This window comes from Oncorhynchus keta, chromosome 34, assembly GCF_023373465.1.
Source record: "Oncorhynchus keta strain PuntledgeMale-10-30-2019 chromosome 34, Oket_V2, whole genome shotgun sequence".
In the NCBI taxonomy this organism is placed as follows: domain Eukaryota; kingdom Metazoa; phylum Chordata; class Actinopteri; order Salmoniformes; family Salmonidae; genus Oncorhynchus; species Oncorhynchus keta.
This window is the reverse complement of record NC_068454.1, coordinates 23,857,430-23,876,472: the sequence shown is the minus strand read 5'-3', so window position 1 is coordinate 23,876,472 and position 19,043 is coordinate 23,857,430. Positions and strand designations below refer to the sequence as shown.

The window sequence follows — 19,043 nt, the reverse complement described above, 5'->3', positions numbered from 1 at the left end:
AGTGCGGCGTCATCAAAGTGAATGGAACAGTTTAATGCCTGTCTCATATCTGACAGCTACAGGGAATAGGGCTGGCCCAGGAAATCAGTAATATATCCCCCATAATGTCCTAACTACCGCCTTGGCAGGACAGAGCAAATGTCAAGCGCACAATGTGTGATACTGTGTATGTGAAATAGAGATGGAGGGAGAGAGAGAAATAAAGGGACAGAGAGATCGAGCTTTGCCCCATAACCTGTATAGCTATTTTAGTCCATCATAAAGAAACAGCATATGCTGCTCCTGCATCTCATAACAGTGTGACCCCGTTTTCTAAAACTGGGGCAAAACAACACACACTGATATCAATAATAAAATGATATCAAGATCCATTCATTTATACATGGCATACATATTACAGGGATGATAAAACAGCAGTGTTAGGTCAATTACACTCTTTACACTGAGTACTTCTGGAATGAGATGAGCAGGGGGCTTGAGTCCATCAGAATATACTGATATCTTCACCCCTGAGTGGACGTGTGTGTGCGTGTGCGTGCATTTGTGTGTGTGTGTGTGTGTGTGTGTGTGTGTGTGTGTGTGTGTGTGTGTGTGTGTGTGTGTGTGTGTGTGTGTGTGTGTGTGTGTGTGTGTGTGTGTGTGTGTGTGTGTGTAGGAGGGGCAGCTGCTCCTCCAGTGTGAATGTCAGGCTTTATCATGGAACTCACTTGAGAAACAAGTGGACTCAGCGAACACAGCCATCTCTGTCTTATCTCTCTATAGTCCTCTCATTACTCTGCTGCTCTTCTACACTGACCAGACCAGACCATACCAGGCCAGGCAGCACCTGTATGTGCTCTGCAGGTTCACCTCTCTTCTCCTAAAAAATAACCATCATCAGCAGCACTTGTGTGTTGTTTACAGCCCCCTGTCGTCGTCCTCTCCTTCACTGTCCTCCCCTCCCATCTCCTCTCCTGTCTACCTCACTCACCACTGTAAAAGCCTCTCAAGCACAGATGTCAATGCTCTACAGAAACGGACACGATCCACACACCATCTCCAGAGTTGGGCCTGAAATCACAGGCCAGGACCATATAATACCTTCATTTGTGTCTACATCTGTTACAGAAGGACCGGCCATGTGAGAAACACAAGGTTGGGTTTACTCAGGACCAGAGAGGAATGGTGTCCTATTACAAAGTTCTATATGTAATTATATGGTGAGACACTGTCTGTGATCTGTAAACTATGTCCTGTCACCAGCAGGTGGCAGCAGATCACTCATTGACATCTTCTACTGACAGTTCCTCACGAAGGACCAAATACAGGGGCCCACTTCCAAACCAAACCCTGGCCCCTTCACACAGGTTCTTATTATAAGTAATATATCTAAAAGGAGTAGGTGTGTGGAAAAGCAATATATTTCTGATTCCTATTCAAAATATTTTGATATGGAATAGGGCATAGAGCAGGCTAGTCAGGTGAATGCAGTCACTGTGGTAATCAAATAAATCAATCATCAAATAAATCAAATTTTATTTGTCACATACACATGGTTAGCAGATGTTAATGCGAGTGTAGTGAAATGCTTGTGCTTCTAGTTCCGACAATGCAGTGATAACCAACAAGTAATCTAACTAACAATTCCAAAACTACTGTCTGATACACAGTGTAAGGGGATAAAGAATATGTACATAAGGATATATGAATGAGTGATGGTACAGGGCAGCATACAGTAGATGGTATCGAGTACAGTATATACATATGAGATGAGTATGTAGACAAAGTAAACAAAGTGGCATAGTTAAAGTGGCTAGTGATACATGTATTACATAAGGATGCAGTCGATGATATAGAGTACAGTATATACGTATGCATATGAGATGAATAATGTAGGGTAAGTAACATTATATAAGGTAGCATTGTTTAAAGTGGCTAGTGATATATTTACATCATTTCCCATCAATTCCCATTATTAAAGTGGCTGGAGTTGGGTCAGTGTCAATGTCAGTGTGTTGGCAGCAGCCACTCAATGTTAGTGGTGGCTGTTTAACAGTCTGATGGCCTTGAGATAGAAGCTGTTTTTCAGTCTCTCGGTCCCAGCTTTGATGCACCTGTACTGACCTCGCCTTCTGGATGATAGTGGGGTGAACAGGCAGGGGTTCGGGTGGTTGATGTCCTTGATGATCTTTATGGCCTTCCTGTAACATCGGGTGGTGTAGGTGTCCTGGAGGGCAGGTAGTTTGCCCCCGGTGATGCGTTGTGCAGACCTCACTACCCTCTGGAGAGCCTTACGGTTGAGGGCGGAGCAGTTGCTGTACCAGGCGGTGGTGATACAGCCCGCCAGGATGCTCTCGATTGTGCATCTGTAGAAGTTTGTGAGTGCTTTTGGTGACAAGCCGAATTTCTTCAGCCTCCTGAGGTTGAAGAGGCGCTGCTGCGCCTTCTTCACGACGCTGTCAGTGTGAGTGGACCAATTCAGTTTGTCTGTGATGTGTATGCCGAGGGACTTAAAACTTGCTACCCTCTCCACTACTGTTCCATCGATGTGGATAGGGGGGTGTTCCCTATGCTGTTTCCTGAAGTCCACAATCATCTCCTTAGTTTTGTTGACGTTGAGTGTGAGGTTATTTTCCTGACACCACACTCCGAGGGCCCTCACCTCCTCCCTGTAGGCCGTCTCGTCGTTGTTGGTAATCAAGCCTACCACTGTTGTGTCGTCCGCAAAACTTGATGATTGTGTTGGAGGCGTGCGTGGCCACGCAGTCGTGGGTGAACAGGGAGTACAGAAGAGGGCTCAGAACGCACCCTTGTGGGGCCCCCGTGTTGAGGATCAGCGGGGAGGAGATGTTGTTGCCTACCCTCACCACCTGGGGGCGGCCCGTCAGGAAGTCCAGTACCCAGTTGCACAGGGCGGGGTCGAGACCCAGGGTCTCGAGCTTGATGACGAGCTTGGAGGGTACTATGGTGTTGAATGCCGAGCTGTAGTCGATGAACAGCATTCTCACATAGGTATTCCTCTTGTCCAGGTGGGTTAGGGCAGTGTGCAGTGTGGTTGAGATTGCATCATCTGTGGACCTATTTGTGCGGTAAGCAAATTGGAGTGGGTCTAGGGTGTCAGGTAGGGTGGAGGTGATATGGTCCTTGACTAGTCTCTCAAAGCACTTCATGATGACGGAAGTGAGTGCTACGGGCGGTAGTCGTTTAGCTCAGTTACCTTAGCTTTCTTGGGAACAGGAACAATGGTGGCCCTCTTGAAGCATGTGGGAACAGCAGACTGGTATAGGGATTGATTGAATATGTCCGTAAACACACCGGCCAGCTGGTCTGCGCATGCTCTGAGGGCGCGGCTGGGGATGCCGTCTGGGCCTGCAGCCTTGCGAGGGTTAACACGTTTAAATGTCTTACTCACCTCGGCTGCAGTGAAGGAGAGACCGCGTGTTTTCATTGCAGGCCGTGTCAGTGGCACTGTATTGTCCTCAAAGCGGGCAAAAAAGTTATTTAGTCTGCCTGGGAGCAAGACATCCTGGTCCGTGACTGGGCTGGGTTTCTTCTTGTAGTCCGTGATTGACTGTAGACCCTGCCACATGCCTCTTGTGTCTGAGCCATTGAATTGAGATTCTACTTTGTCTCTGTACTGACGCTTAGCTTGTTTAATAGCCTTGCGGAGGGAATAGCTGCACTGTTTGTATTCGGTCATGTTACCAGACACCTTGCCCTGATTAAAAGCAGTGGTTCGCGCTTTCAGTTTCACGCGAATGCTGCCATCAATCCACGGTTTCTGGTTTGGGAATGTTTTTATCGTTGCTATGGGAACGACATCTTCGACGCACGTTCTAATGAACTCGCACACCGAATCAGCGTATTCGTCAATATTTTTATCTGACGCAATACGAAACATGTCCCAGTCCACGTGATGGAAGCAGTCTTGGAGTGTGGAGTCAGCTTGATCAGACCAGCGTTGGACAGACCTCAGCGTGGGAGCCTCTTGTTTAAGTTTCTGGCTGTAGGCAGGGATCAACAAAATGGAGTTGTGGTCAGCTCTTCCGAAAGGGGGGCGGGGCAGGGCCTTATATGCGTCGCGGAAGTTAGAGTAACAATGATCCAAGGTTTTTACCACTCCTGGTTGTGCAATCGATATGCTGATACAATTTAGGGAGTCTTGTTTTCAGATTAGCTTTGTTAAAATCCCCAGCTACAATGAATGCAGCCTCCGGATAAATGGTTTCCAGTTTGCAAAGAGTTAAATAAAGTTTGTTCAGAGCCATTGATGTGTCTGCTTGGGGGGGGATATATACGGCTGTGATTATAATCGAAGAGAATTCTCTTGGTAGATAATGCGGTCTACATTTGATTGTGAGGAATTCTAAATCAGGTGAACAGAAGGATTTGAGTTCCAGTATGTTTCTTTCATCACACCATGTCTCGTTAGTCATGAGGCATACGCCCCCGCCCCTCTTCTTACCAGAAAGATGTTTGTTTCTGTCGGCGCGATGCGTGGAGAAACCCGTTGGCTGCACCGCCCCGGATTGCGTCTCTCCAGTGAGCCATGTTTCCGTGAAGCAGAGAACGTTACAGTCTCTGATGTCCCTCTGGAATGCTACCCTTGCTCGGATTTCATCAACCTTGTTGTCAAGAGACTGGACATTGGCAAGAAGAATGCTAGGGAGTGGTGCACGATGTGCCCGTGTCCGGAGTCTGACCAGAAGACCACTACGTTTCCCTCTTTTACGAAGTCATTTTTTGGGGTCGCTGCATGGAATCAATTCCGTTGACCTGTTTGTAAGGCAGAACACAGGATCCGCGTCGCGGAAAACATATTTTTGGTCGTACTGATGGTGAGTTGACGCTGATCTTATATTCAGTAGTTTTTCTCGACTGTATGTAATGAAACCTAAGATGACCTGGGGTACTAATGTAAGAAATAACACAAAAAACTGCATAGTTTCCTAGGAACGCGAAGGGAGGCGGCCATCTCTGTCGGCGCCGGAAGTGGGGTACAGTTTGTTGGTTGCACTGGTTTAAGTATGAATATAACTATATAAGTAGATAATAATGTGGACATCAGTTGTGTTTTTGGGGAGCTTGCTGAAAGACCCAGTAGTCTCTGTGTTAGTGATAATAATGTGGACATCAGTTGTGTTTTTGGGGAGAAGCTGAAAGACCCAGTAGTCTCTGTGTTAGTGATAATAATGTGGACATCAGCTGTGTTTTTGGGGAGCTTGCTGAAAGACCCAGTAGTTTCTGTGTTAGTGATAATAATGTGGACATCAGTTGTGTTTTTGGGGAGCTTGCTGAAAGACCCAGTAGTTTCTGTGTTATTGATAATAATGTGGACATCAGTTGTGTTTTTGGGGAGCTTGCTGAAAGACCCAGTAGTTTCTGTGTTAGTGATAATAATGTGGACATCAGTTGTGTTTTTGGGGAGCTTGCTGAAAGACCCAGTAGTTTCTGTGTTAGTGATAATAATGTGGACATCAGTTGTGTTTTTGGGGAGCTTGCTGAAAGACCCAGTAGTTTCTGTGTTAGTGATAATAATGTGGACATCAGTTGTGTTTTTGGGGAGCTTGCTGAAAGACCCAGTAGTTTCTGTGTTAGTGATAATAATGTGGACATCAGTTGTGTTTTTGGGGAGCTTGCTGAAAGACCCAGTAGTTTCTGTGTTAGTGATAATAATGTGGACATCAGTTGTGTTTTTGGGGAGCTTGCTGAAAGACCCAGTAGTTTCTGTGTTAGTGATAATAATGATAATGAGGAGTCTCCCAGCACAGGGGGGGGTATGTGTGTGATCTCAACCCATTTGAACACTTGTGGGAAATCCTGGAGCGGCACCTGAGACTTGCGTTTTCCACCACCATAAACAAAACGCCAAATTATTGAATTTCTAGTGGAAGAATGGCATTGCATTCCTCCAATAGAGTTCCAGACACTTGTAGAATCTATGTCAAGGCCCAATGAAGCTGTTCTGGCTGCTTGTGGAGGTCCAACACCCTATTAAGACACTTTATGTTGGTGTTTCCTTTATTTTGGCAGTTACCTGTGTCTGCCACATTCTCCCCTTTTTTGGTAATGTCAGAGCCTGCCAAGTGTACTGGAAAACTAGGCCAAATGTTCTACAATAGTATGGAATTCCCCAAATAGACATGCCACACCCAATGGGTTCAAATTGTAACATAAAATTAAACACAGTCCATGACACAATACTGGATATTTACATTCACTTATCTGACGATGCTCACAATTTCAATTCACTGAAAGCCTCCCAATTCTACCTTCAAGAGGATGCCACACTCATACCTCACTTCTCTTCCTCCGAGCCGCGGGTATGCGCTCAGTGGGCGTGTACGCGCAGAGTCCCATCCCTCCTCTCCTCTCCATAGCCCATAGTACCGTTAAAACATTCCTCCAATCAGAGTCGCTTCTAAGAACTTTGCAAAGTGGAGTATGCCGGGTACCATATGTTCGCTTTCACTCGGGTTTGGTTCGGCTCAGTAGGAGGTGTTGGTCCTATTGGCTCGACATTGTCTTTATGCAAACAGATACTTTCACCGGCGCCATGTCTATTGTCACCGCCAAGGTTTATATGGAGGCAGCGGTGGACCTAAGGATTACACCCGTCTGAGGAGCGCTGATTCAGGCGGATTCTCTTTGAGCCCCTGACAGCTTCGTCACAGTCATGAGTTGTCTGGATGTGATGTTTCACCAGAGTTATGGAGGCCACTACCTCCCTGCGTCTTCAGCAGCAGCAGCCTACAAAGCAGCATACTATCACCATCAGCACCAGCAACAGGTGGGTGTCCAGACTAGACGAAATAGTAATGTCGTAGTATTTGTTTATTCATTAATACTAGGCAATTTTTTGTGTTCTAATAATTGGCGCTTTTACGCACGAATACACTCCGTGAGCAATGTTTTGGGGGCGTCGCAGATGTCAGTTCACAGCGAAGAGTCCTGGGTGTCACAAAACTCGAAAAGTTACCAGTTGAAAAGTTGAAGTTGCTCGTGATGTATTTAGTTAGAGCAGGTCATGCAGAATGACTCGGGACTCCTCGTTCCATCAGAAGGGTGATGTAATGAGAGCTCGTCACTGTCACTCAGGAATGTTGATGATGATGGTTCATGTGATACGGCCACGAGCATCTGCATAGTCGTCATACTTTCACCAGAACACGCGCGCGGAAACGTCCTACAACTTCTTGGATAAACGTCGGTCTGTAAAGATGATTCGTTTTTCTTAATATAGAGGTCATAGAGAATTTAAGTAATTATACTGGCTAGTATGACTTTCAACGAGGGATGTACTTTGTTCAGTTGATGTATACAAGTTGAATCATCTGGTTTGATCGATGTGGTGCTGACTAGACAGACAGGCTGGTGCTCTCATGGCGGAATCTGTGGCATACATTTTTCTCTCTCTCTCTCCCTCTCTCCCTCCCTCCCTCCCTCTCTCTCCCTCTCTCTCCCTCTCTCTCTCTCTCTCTCTCTCTCTCTCTCTCTCTCTCTCTCCCTCTCTCTCCTCTCTCTCCCTCTCCCTCTCCCTCTCTCTCTCTCTCTCTCCCTCTCCCTCTCTCTCCGTCTATTTCCCTCTCTGTAGAAGAAGCTGGGTGTTTACAGTAGAATGCAGCAGGACAGCACCGAGCAGCAGTTTCCAGGGGGGAGACAGCAACAGCAGCGTGGGGGTGGAGGGGGGAGGCTGGCTGGGGAGAAGGGGGTCCGACAGGGCCTGGAGGTTTCTGGGCTGGGGGGCTCTTGGAGGTCTGGGAAGGACAGCCAGCCGGCTGAGGCAGAGTACTTGAGCTCCAGGTGTGTCCTGTTCACCTATTTCCACGGCAACATCGAGGATGTGGTGGATGAGCATTTCTCCAGGGCTCTGAGCCAACCCAGCACCTTCACTGGAGAAACCAGGAGCTCCAGGGACACACCCATTCACACCTCTGCCTCGGCTGGACTGTGGAAAGGTAGGAACACACAGGGACACACCCATTCACATCTCTGCCTCGGCTGGACTGTGGAAAGGTAGGAACACACAGGGACACACCCATTCACACCTCTGCCTCGGCTGGACTGTGGAAAGGTAGGAACACACAGGGACACACCCATTCACATCTCTGCCTCTGCTGTGGAAAGGTAGGAACACACAGGCTGCCTCGACTGTGGAAAGGTAGGAACACACAGGGACACACCCATTCACACCACAGGGACACACCCATCTGCCTCGGCTGGACTGTGGAAAGGTAGGAACACACAGGGACACACCCATTCACATCACTGTGGAAAGGTAGGAACTCTCTGCCTCGGCTGGACTGTGGAAAGGTAGGAACACACAGGGACACACCCATTCACATCTCTGCCTCGGCTGGACTGTGGAAAGGTAGGAACACACAGGGACACACCCATTCACATCTCTGCCTCGGCTGGACTGTGGAAAGGTAGGAACACACAGGGACACACCCATTCACACCTCTGCCTCGGCTGGACTGTGGAAAGGTAGGAACACACAGGGACACACCCATTCACACCTCTGCCTCGGCTGGACTGTGGAAAGGTAGGAACACACAGGGACACCCATACCATTACTCATCTGAAAACAGTGTTATTCAAATGGATTCATTATCTTTTACTATTACTTATTATTTAGAATAATAAACATGTTATTGTGGAAAAACCTAGTGTTCCCAAAAGCCTTTTCCGATATAGATTCTTCACTTGTAATTAGTGTTGAGCGATTAACTGATTTTTAATTTTTTTTTGTTAAACCAACATCGGTTCAATTATTAGAATTGCATTTCGTTCGGTCTTTTCTGAGCTCAATGCTCAGTTTCTTTAGAGATAAATCAGATCAAGCCCAAACGGTAAGATGTAAAGTTAGTTGGGGATTGTAGTTTCCAACAGTCCAATATTCTACACAGTTAGTGCAGAAGTGTTCATGACACAAACTGTTCACACGCCTCTTGTTGGCGGAGAAAACTTTTAACAGGTTTAAAGCTTATTTCCTGTTCTACACATTTTGTCATGGGGTGCAAAGAAAACTTTTCTGTTTTAAAGCTAATTTTCTTACAATTCTATACATTTTGCCATGTCTAATGTGCATTAATGTGATATTTGAGTGACTCGAACATTACTTCCAAATCTATGTGCTAAAAAATCTAGCAAAAAAACGTTAGCTGACATGGGCTAGTTGATCTGGACATTTCTGACAAGTTATAAATAACTATGGTATGCAATGACTAACATGACAATAGGAAAACTGGTGATGCACTACCCAATTTTGAAATTTAACGTTATGCATTCTACTATTATAACTTTCAATAGTAAGTTGAAAGCCGGACTGAGCCCCACAGTTTGGGAACCACTGATCTAAGTGATTGATAGTTGGTATTCAGCAGTCATAAAATGTGCCTTATTTAGTTTTAAGTACTAATAACATAGTGATTTTGTCAGTCAGCATAGGCAGCAGCTCTATAGAGATGTATGACATGGAAGGAAATAAAGTCATCAAATAAAAACAAATGTAATATGCACAAAACCTGAACGCTTTTATTAAAGTACTATGAATAAATGATGTAACCTTTAGGCTGTTTACATGAATGTCTATCTTTTACTGACTATATCCATTTCTCTCTTTCAGACAGTGTATCTCTCTCAGAAGGCCAGTGTAGTTCTCTGTCCTCTTCTCTGTGGGCTGGAGGTTACCAGTCCCAGACCAGCCCCTGTCTGCCCATCCACCCAGACTTCTCCCCCATCCCTGCAGGCTTCCATGCCCCAGACAGAGCTCTGTGGACAGGCCACGCTCTGCCCCAGCCCAGCCTCCCTCCTCCAACCTCTATCCCTGACCCCTGGGCCTACAGCCTCAGCCCCCAGACCTCCGCCAGCTGCACACACGTCCACGACGTCTACCCACCCACACACCCTCACACACACATGCACCCCCGGCACACACACACAGTATTACATCCCCACCCGTCCCATGACCCAGGCCTAAACCCCAGGTTCAGCCCTCTGCTCCTGACTGGTGTGAAGACTCAGAGCCCCCTAGCCCACAGCCCTGCTGGACACAGCACACACAGTAACACACACAGCAGCCAGAGCCCAGGGATACACAGTGGTGTGAAGACAGAGGTGGAGCAGGCCAGCTCCCCAACCCTGACCCCCTCAGCCTGGCCCACAGCTCTACACACACCCATGGATATCTACGACTTAGGTAAGCCTCTGACCTGGATAACACACACACACACACACACACACACACACACACACACACACACACACACACACACACACACACACACACACACACTCACTCTCCCATGTCTATGTTTCTGCTACGTTGTTGTTTTATCTAAAAGTTGATGATATGCTGTTTCTCTCTCTCCAGGTCTGGATCAGGACAAAGTGAAGGCTGTTTGGTTCTGAGAGAGAGGATATGACATCACGGTGACGTCACCCTGCCACTGAGCTGTGATCAGCTCGAACAGAACCTCCTGGAACCACATTGTTTTGTGGACTCGTTCTATAGAAGACTCTCCACTCACTAGAAGAACTCACAACTCCAGGGTGGTTTTAGGTTTCTCAGAAATCCTTCTGGAGAAATATAGACTACTCTCCATGCCTCACAATCCACCAGGGATACTTCAGATCACTCTTTGGCAAAATATTTGTTCCTAATTTGTACCAAAAGTATTAGCTGGTTGATTGGGAACTAGTATCCCACATGAGGGTTCTGTTTAAAGAACGTAGTTTGTGGGATCACCACTCAGCCAAGCCTCTTTCTGATCTTTTAATATTGTGTTATGTGTGTAACTAGTTATATGTGTGTAATTGACTGAAATATATGTTGTATATACAGTAGTACTGTGATCTGAAGTGATTATCATTTCCGTAAAGTGTTTGATTGTTGCTAATTGTTTTTCACCAACCCTGTGTTGTCATGTTGCCTAGTGTTCTGTATGTGTGGAGAAATGTAATTATTGATGTGTAATAAATTGCTAAGTTCTATTGGCAATCATGCCCTACATCTTTAAGAGCTGACTCAAAGTACACAGCTAAATGTAATTTTTTTCTATCAAATCTGTTCATTGAATATCAACCAGCATTGTTAAGGATTTGATATGTAGGTCAGCCTTGAAATTTTACTCTGAAATCCATCTATATTGAACAAAAATATAAACGCAACATGCAACAATTTCCAAGATTTTACTGAGTTACAGTTCATATAAGGAAATCAGTCAATTGAAATAAATGCATAAGGCCCTAATCTATGCATTTCACATGACTGAAAATACAGATATGCATCTGTTGGTCACAGGCATGTGGATCTGAAAACCAGTCAATATCTTGTGTGACCACCATTTGTCTCATGCAACGTGACAATCTCCTTTGCATAGAGTTGATCAGGCTGTTGATTGTGGCCTGTAGAATGTTTTCCCACTCCTCTTCAATGGTTGTGTGAAGTTGCTGGATATTGGCAGTACTGGAACACGCTTTTATACACGTTGATCCAGAGCATCCCAAACATGCTCAATGGGCGACATGTCTGGTGAGTATGCAGGCCATGCAAGAACTGGGACAATTTCAGCTTCCAGGAATTGTGTACAGATTCTTGCGACATGGGACCGTGCATTATCATGCTGAAACATTTTTCTTTGTATTTATTTCACCTTTATTTAACCAGGTAGGCCAGTTGAGAACAAGTTCTCATTTACAACTGTGACCTGGCCAAGATAAAGCAAAGCAATGCGACAAAAACAACAACACAGAGTTACACATAAACAAACATACAGTCAATAACACAACATGAGGTGACGGCGCCGGATAAATGCCACGACAATGGGCCTCAGGATCTCACCATGGTATCTGTGCATTCAAATTGCCATCGATAAAATGCAATTGTTTTCATTATATGTAGCATATGCCTGCCCATACCATAACCCCACCATCACCATGGGGCAATCTGTTCACAATGTTGACATCAGCAAACCACTCGCCAACACAACGCCATACATGTGGTCTGTGGTTGTGAGGCCGGTACTGCCAAATTCTATAAAACGACTTTGGAGGTGGCTTATGGTAGAGAAATGAACATTCAATTATCTGGCAACAGCTCTGCTGGACATCCTTCAATCAGCATGCCAATTTCAAATCCAATTTTATTTGTCACATACTGTAACGGCTGTTGGTGGAAGAAGGTGAGGACCAAAGTGCAGTGTGCTACGTGTTCATGTTTGTTTATTGACACTGAACACTAAATACAAAAATAACAAAAGGGAATAACCGAAACAGTCCTGAAAGGTGAAAAACACTAAACAGAAATCAACTACCCACAAAACCCATGTGGGAAAAAGCTACCTAAGTATGGTTCTCAATCAGAGACAACGATAGACAGCTATTCCTCTGATTGAGAACCACACCCGGCCAAACAACAAGGAAATACAAAACATAGAAAATGAACATGCCACACCCTGGCCTAAACAAAATAGAGAATAAAAGCATCTCTATGGCCAGGGCGTGACACACACACATGGTTAGCAGATGTTAATGCGACTGTAGCGAATTGCTTGTGCTTCTAGTCCCGACCATGCAGTAATATCTAACTAGTAATCTAACCTAACAATTTCACAACAACTACCTTATACACACAAGTGTAGAGAAATTAATGAAAATATGTACATACGAGTATATGAATGAGCGATGGCCGAACGGCATAGGCAAGATGCACTAGATGGTATAGAGTACAGTATATACATATGAGATGAGTAATGTAGGGTATGTAAACATTATATAAAGTGGCATTGTTTAAAGTGGCTAGTGATACATTAATTACATACATTTTTCATTATTAAAGTGGCTAGAGATGAATCAGTATGTTGGCAGCAGCCACTCAATGTTAGTGATTACTGTTTAACAGTCTGATAGCTGTTTTTCAGTCTCTCAGTCCCCGCGTTGATACACCTGTACTGTCCTCACCTTCTGGATGATAGTGGGGTGAACAGGCAGTGGCTCGGGTGGTTGTTGTCCTTGATTATCTTTTTGGCCTTCCTGTGACATCAGGTGGAGTAGGTGTCCTGGAGGGCAGGTAGTTTGCCCCCGGTGATGCGTTGTGCAGACCTCACTACCCTCTGGAGAGCCTTATGGCTATGGGCGGAACAGTTGCCGTACCAGGCGGTGATGCAGCCAGACAGGATGCTCTCGATTGTGCATCTGTAAAAGTTTGTGAGTGTTTTTGGTGACGAGACGATTTTCTTCAGCCTCCTGAGGTTGAAGAGGCACTGCTGCACCTTCTTCACCACGCTGTCTGTGTGGGTGGACCATTTCAGTTTGTCCGTGATGTGTACGCCGAGGAACTTAAAACTTTCCACCTTCTCCACTACTGTCCCGTCGATGTGGATAGGGGGCTGCTCCCTCTGCTGTTTCCTGAAGTCCACAACCATCTTCTTTGTTTTGTTGACATTGAGTGTGAGGTTATTTTCCTGACATCACACTCCGAGGGCCCTCACCTCCTCCCTGTAGGCCTTCTCTTCGTTGTTGGTAATCAAGCCTACCACTGAAGTGTCATCTGCAAACTTGATGATTAAGTTGGAGGCGTGCATGGCCACGCAGTCATGGGTGAACGAGGGGTACAGGAGAGGGCTGAGAACGCACCCTTGTGGGGCCCCAGTGTTGAGGATTAGCGGGGTGGAGATGTTGTTACCTACCCTCACCACCTGGGGGTGGCCCGTCAGGAAGTCCAGGACCCAGTTGCACAGAGCGGGGTCGAGACCCAGGGTCTCGAGCTTAATGACGAGTTTGGAGGGTACTATGGTGATAAATGCTGAGCTGTAGTCGATGAACAGCATTCTTACACAGGTATTCCTCTTGTCCAGATGGGTTAGGGCAGTGTGCAGTGTGATTGCAATTGCGTCTTCGGTGGACCTATTGGGGCGGTAAGCAAATTGGAATGGGTCTAGGGTGTCAGGTAGGGTGGAGGTGATATGGCCCTTGACTAGTCTCTCAAGGCACTTCATGATGACAGAAGTGAGTGCTACAGGGCGGTAGTCATTTAGCTCAGTTACCTTCGCATTCTTGGGAGGACGTTGAGGAAGTTAGAATAACAATGATCCAGGGTTTTGCCAGCCCGGGTCGCACATTCGATATGCTGCTAAAATTTAGGGAGCCTTGTTTTCAGAATAGCGTTGTTAAAATCCCCAGCTACAATAAATGCAGCCTCAGGATATGTGGTTTCAGGTTTACATAGAGTCAAATGAAGTTCTTTCAGGGCCGTCGATGTGTCTCATTTGGCGGGATATACACAACTGTGATTATAATCGCAGAGAATTCTCTTGGAAGATAATGCGGTCGGCATTTGATTGTAAGGAATTCTAGGTCAGGTGAACAAAAGGACTTGAGTTCCTGTATGTTGTCATGATCACACCACGTCTCGTTAATCATAAGGCATACCTCCCCCGGCCTTCTTCTTACCAGAGAGATGTTTGTTTCTGTCGGCGCGATGTGTGAAGAAGCCGGGTGGCTGTACCGACTCTGATGACGTATCCCGAATGAGCCATGTATCCATCTCTGATGTCTCTCTGGACGGCAAACCTTGCTCGGATTTCGTCTACCTTGTTGTCAAGAGACTGGACATTGGCGAGTAGTATGCTCGATGCGCCCGTCTACGGAGCCTGACCAGAAGACCGCTCAGTCTGCCCCTTCTGTGGCGCCGTTGTTTTGGGTCGCCGGCTGGGATCCGATCCATTGTCCTGGGTGGTGGACCAAACAGAGGATCCGCTTCTGTCATGCATAGGTGTAATAGGTGGCAGGGAAGTCAGGTGCAGGAGAGTCAAATGGAGTGTAAATATGGAGTCTTTTAATAAAGTTCCAAGAGTATGCTCCATAACAATAAATGTACAAACAAAACATGGGTACGAGGACCCGACGCGCACCTATACAAACACTCACACTACACTGACAACAAATCAATCTCTGACAAAGACATGAGGGGAAACAGAGGGTTAAATACACAACAGGTAATGAATGGGATAGAAAACAGGTGTGTGGGAAGACAAGACAAAACCAATGGAAAATGAAAAAAGGATCAATGATGGCTAGAAGACCGGTGACGTCGAACGCCGAGCACCGCCCGAACAAGGAGAGGCAACGACTTCGGTAGAAGTCGTGACAGTACCCCCGACGCGCGGCTCCAGCTGCGCGTCGACACCGGCCTCGGGGACGACCCGGAGGGCGAGGTGCAGGGCGATCCGGATGGAGACGGTGGAATTCTGATAACATGGAAGGATCTAACACGTCCTCCACCGGAACCCAGCATCTCTCCTCCGGCCCATACCCCTCCCAGTCCACGAGGTACTGAAGGCCCCTCGCCCGACGTCTCGAATCCAAAATGGATCGAACAGAGTACGCCGGAACCCCCTCGATGTCTAGAGGAGGCGGAGGAACATCACGCACTTCAGCCTCCTGGAGCGGGCTAGCCACCATCGGCCTGAGGAGAGACACATGGAACGAGGGATTAATACGGTAATGAGTGGGTAGTTGTAACCTATAACATACCTTGTTCACTCTCCTCAGGACTTTAAATGGCTCCACAAACCGCGGACCCAGCTTCCGGCAGAGCAGGCGAAGGGGCAGGATTCGGGAGCCAGACCCTGTCCCCTGGTGCGAACACTGGGGCCTCACTGCGGCGACGGTCTGCGCCAATTTTCTGGCGCCTTATGGCACGCTGAAGGTGGACGTGGGCTGCCTCCCAGGTTTCCTCAGCGTGCCGAAACCAATTGTCCACCGCAGGGGCCTCGGTCTGGCTCTGATGCCAAGGAGCTAGAACCAGCTGATACCCTAATACACATTGAAAGGGAGTAAGGTTAGTGGAGGAGTGACGTAGCGAGTTCTGAGCCATCTCTGCCCAGGGCACGAACTTCGCCCACTCCCCCGGCCGATCCTGGCAATAAGACCGCAGAAACCTACCCACATCCTGGTTAACTCTCTCCACCTGCCCAATACTCTCGGGGTGAAAACCTGAGGTAAGACTAACCGAGATCCCCAGACGCTCCATGAACGCCTTCCAGACCCTTGATGTGAACTGGGGACCCCGATCAGACACTATATCCTCAGGCACCCCATAGTGCCGGAAAACGTGTGTAAACAGGGCCTCTGCAGTTTGTAAGGCCGTAGGGAGACCGGGCAAAGGGAGGAGACGACAGGACTTTGAAAACCGATCCACAACGACCAGGATCGTGGTGTAACCCTGTGAAGGTGGAAGATCAGTCAAAAAATCTACCGACAGGTGCGACCATGGCCGTTGAGGAACGGGTAGAGGTTGTAGCTTACCTCTGGGCAGGTGTCTAGGAGCCTTGCACTGGGCGCACACCGAACAGGAAGAAACATAAATCCTCACATCCTTAGCTAAAGTGGGCCACCAGTACCTTCCTTCAAGACAGTGCATCGTCCGACCTATCCCAGGATGACCAGAGGAGGGTGACGTGTGAGCCCAATATATCAATCGGTCGCGGACAGCAGACGGAACGTACAGACGACCAGCTGGACACTCAGGGGGAGAAGGCTCTGCACGTGACGCCCGCTCAATGTCCGCGTCCAGCTCCCATACTACCGGCGCCACCAGACACGAAGCTGGGAGTATGGGAGTGGGATCCATGGACCGCTCCTCTGTGTCATACAGTCGAGACAATGCGTCTGCCTTAACGTTCTGGGAGCCTGGTCTGTAAGAAAGAGTAAACACAAAACGAGTGAAAAACATGGCCCACCTTGCCTGGCGAGGATTCAATCTCTTCGCCTGCCGGATGTACTCCAGATTGCGGTGGTCAGTCCAGATGAGAAAAGGGTGTTTAGCCCCCTCAAGCCAATGCCTCCACACCTTCAAGGCTTCTACGACAGCTAACAGCTCTCGGTTCTCCACATCATAGTTTTGCTCCGCTGGGCTGAGCTTCTTCGAAAAGAAAGCACAGGGGCGAAGCTTCAGTGGCGTACCCGAACGCTGAGAGAGCACTGCTCCTATCCCAGCTTCGGATGCGTCCACCTCCACTATGAATGGCAAAGAGGGATCCGGATGAGCCAGCACAGGCACAGAGGTAAACAGAGTCTTCAGGTGCTCAAAAGCCCTGTTCGCCTCAGCCGACCACTGCAAGCGCACCGGGCCCCCCTTTAGCAGTGAGGTAATGGGAGCTGCCACCTGACCAAAACCCCGGATAAACCTCCGGTAATAATTGGAAAACCCCAAAAAACGCTGCAACTCCTTTACCGTGGTTGGAGTCGGCCAATTACACACGGCTGTAATGCGGTCGCTCTCCATCTCCACTCCTGAAGTGGAAATCTGATGCCCTAGGAAGGAGATGGATTGTTGGAAAAACAAGCATTTCTCAGCCTTGACATATAGATCATGCTCCAACAGGCGACCAAGCACCCTGCGCACCAGGGACACATGCTCGGCGCGTGTAGCAGAGTATATCAGAATATCATCAATATACACCACTACACCCTGCCCGTGCAGGTCCCTGAAGATCTCATCTACAAATGATTGGAAAACTGATGGAGCATTCATCAACCCATATGGCATGACCAGGTACTCATAATGACCTGAGGTAGTGCTGCTAAATGTCGTCTTCCACTCATCACCCTTCTTAATACGCACCAGATTGTACGCACTCCTGAGATTCAATTTTGTGAAAAAACGTGCCCCGCATTATCTCAATAACCGTATTGATCAGAGGTAGCGGGTAGCTATATTTCACTGTGATTTTATTAAGACCTCGATAATCAATGCACGGGCGTAAACCGCCATCCTTTTTCTTCACAAAAAAGAAACTCGAGGAGACGGGTGAAATGGATGGCTGAATGAACCCCTGATGCAGGGATTCAGAGACATATGTCTCCATAGCCTCCGTCTCCGCTTGCGACAGGTGATACACGTGACTCTTGGGATATGCAGCGTCTACCAGGAGATCTATCGCACAATCCCCCCTGTCGATGGGGTGGTAATTGAGTCGCCTTCTTTTTACAGAAGGCGAGAGGCAAATCGGCATATTCGGGGGAATGCGCACGGTGAGACTTTCCACCGTAGTAGCACCAACAGAAACCCCTAAACACCTACCTGAGCATTCTCGCGACCACCCCGTGAGAGCCCTCTGTGGCCAAGAAACAGTCGGGTTATGACAAACTAACCAGGGTAGGCCTAGCACCACAGAATACGCAGGAGAATCAATAAGGAAAAGACTCATCTTCTCCTTGTGACCCTCCTGCGTTATCATACGCAAAGGTGCGGTAACCTCCCTAATAAACCCTGACCCTAATGGTCGACTATCTAAGGCATGAATAGGGATTGGCATATCCTCAGGAACAATAGGGATCCCTAAACTATGAACTAGACATTTATTAATGAAATTCCCAGCCGCACCTGAATCTACTAGTGCCTTATACTGGGAATGCAGGGAAAAATCAGGAAAAGAGACAGAGACAAACATTAGTGCAGCAGAGGGCTCTGGATGAGAATGGTGCCTACTCACCTGGGGTGACGCCAGAATGCCCTGCCTGCCCTCTCTATTCCCAGAGGAACCAACCCGGCACCGACCAGCAGTGTGCACCATCCCTCCCAATTCCATAGGTTCGGGAGAGAGGGTGCGGGAGGATGGAACAACCAGACCCCGATCTAGACGTCCACGAGTAGCCAGCATGTTATCCAGCTTGATGGACATGCCCAACAGCTGGTCGAAGGTGAGGGTGGTGTCTCTACAGGCCAGCTCCCGACGGACGTCCTCGCGTAGACTACAGCGGTAATGGTCGATCAGGGCCCTGTCGCTCCATCCAGCGCCGGCAGCCAAGGTCCTAAACTCCAAAGCAAAATCCTGTGCACTCCTCGTCTCCTACCTCAGATGATAGAGGAGCTCACCCGCTGCTTTGCCTTCTGGTGGGTGATCGAATACTATCCGGAATTGGCGGGTGAACTCCTCAAAATGGTCCAGCGCTGCATCCTCCCTTCTACACACAGCGCTGGCCCATTCCAGGGCTTTCCCGGTGAGGCATGAGACGAGACAAACTCTTCTCACGGTCAGATGGTACTGGGGAGGCCG

At 47.7% G+C, this 19,043-nt stretch overlaps 1 protein-coding gene across 1 annotated transcript; it reads left to right on the top strand.

Annotated features, from left to right (window-relative positions):
- The first annotated feature begins 6,328 nt into the window (after positions 1-6,328).
- vgll3 (vestigial-like family member 3) lies at positions 6,329-10,974 on the top strand. The gene is made up of 4 exons (XM_035756754.2): positions 6,329-6,769; positions 7,574-7,937; positions 9,608-10,180; positions 10,355-10,974. Exons 1-4 carry the CDS (start codon positions 6,656-6,658, stop codon positions 10,390-10,392), a joined length of 1,089 nt encoding a protein of 362 aa, XP_035612647.2. The 5' UTR covers positions 6,329-6,655; the 3' UTR covers positions 10,393-10,974.
- Positions 10,975-19,043: the final 8,069 nt, after the last annotated feature.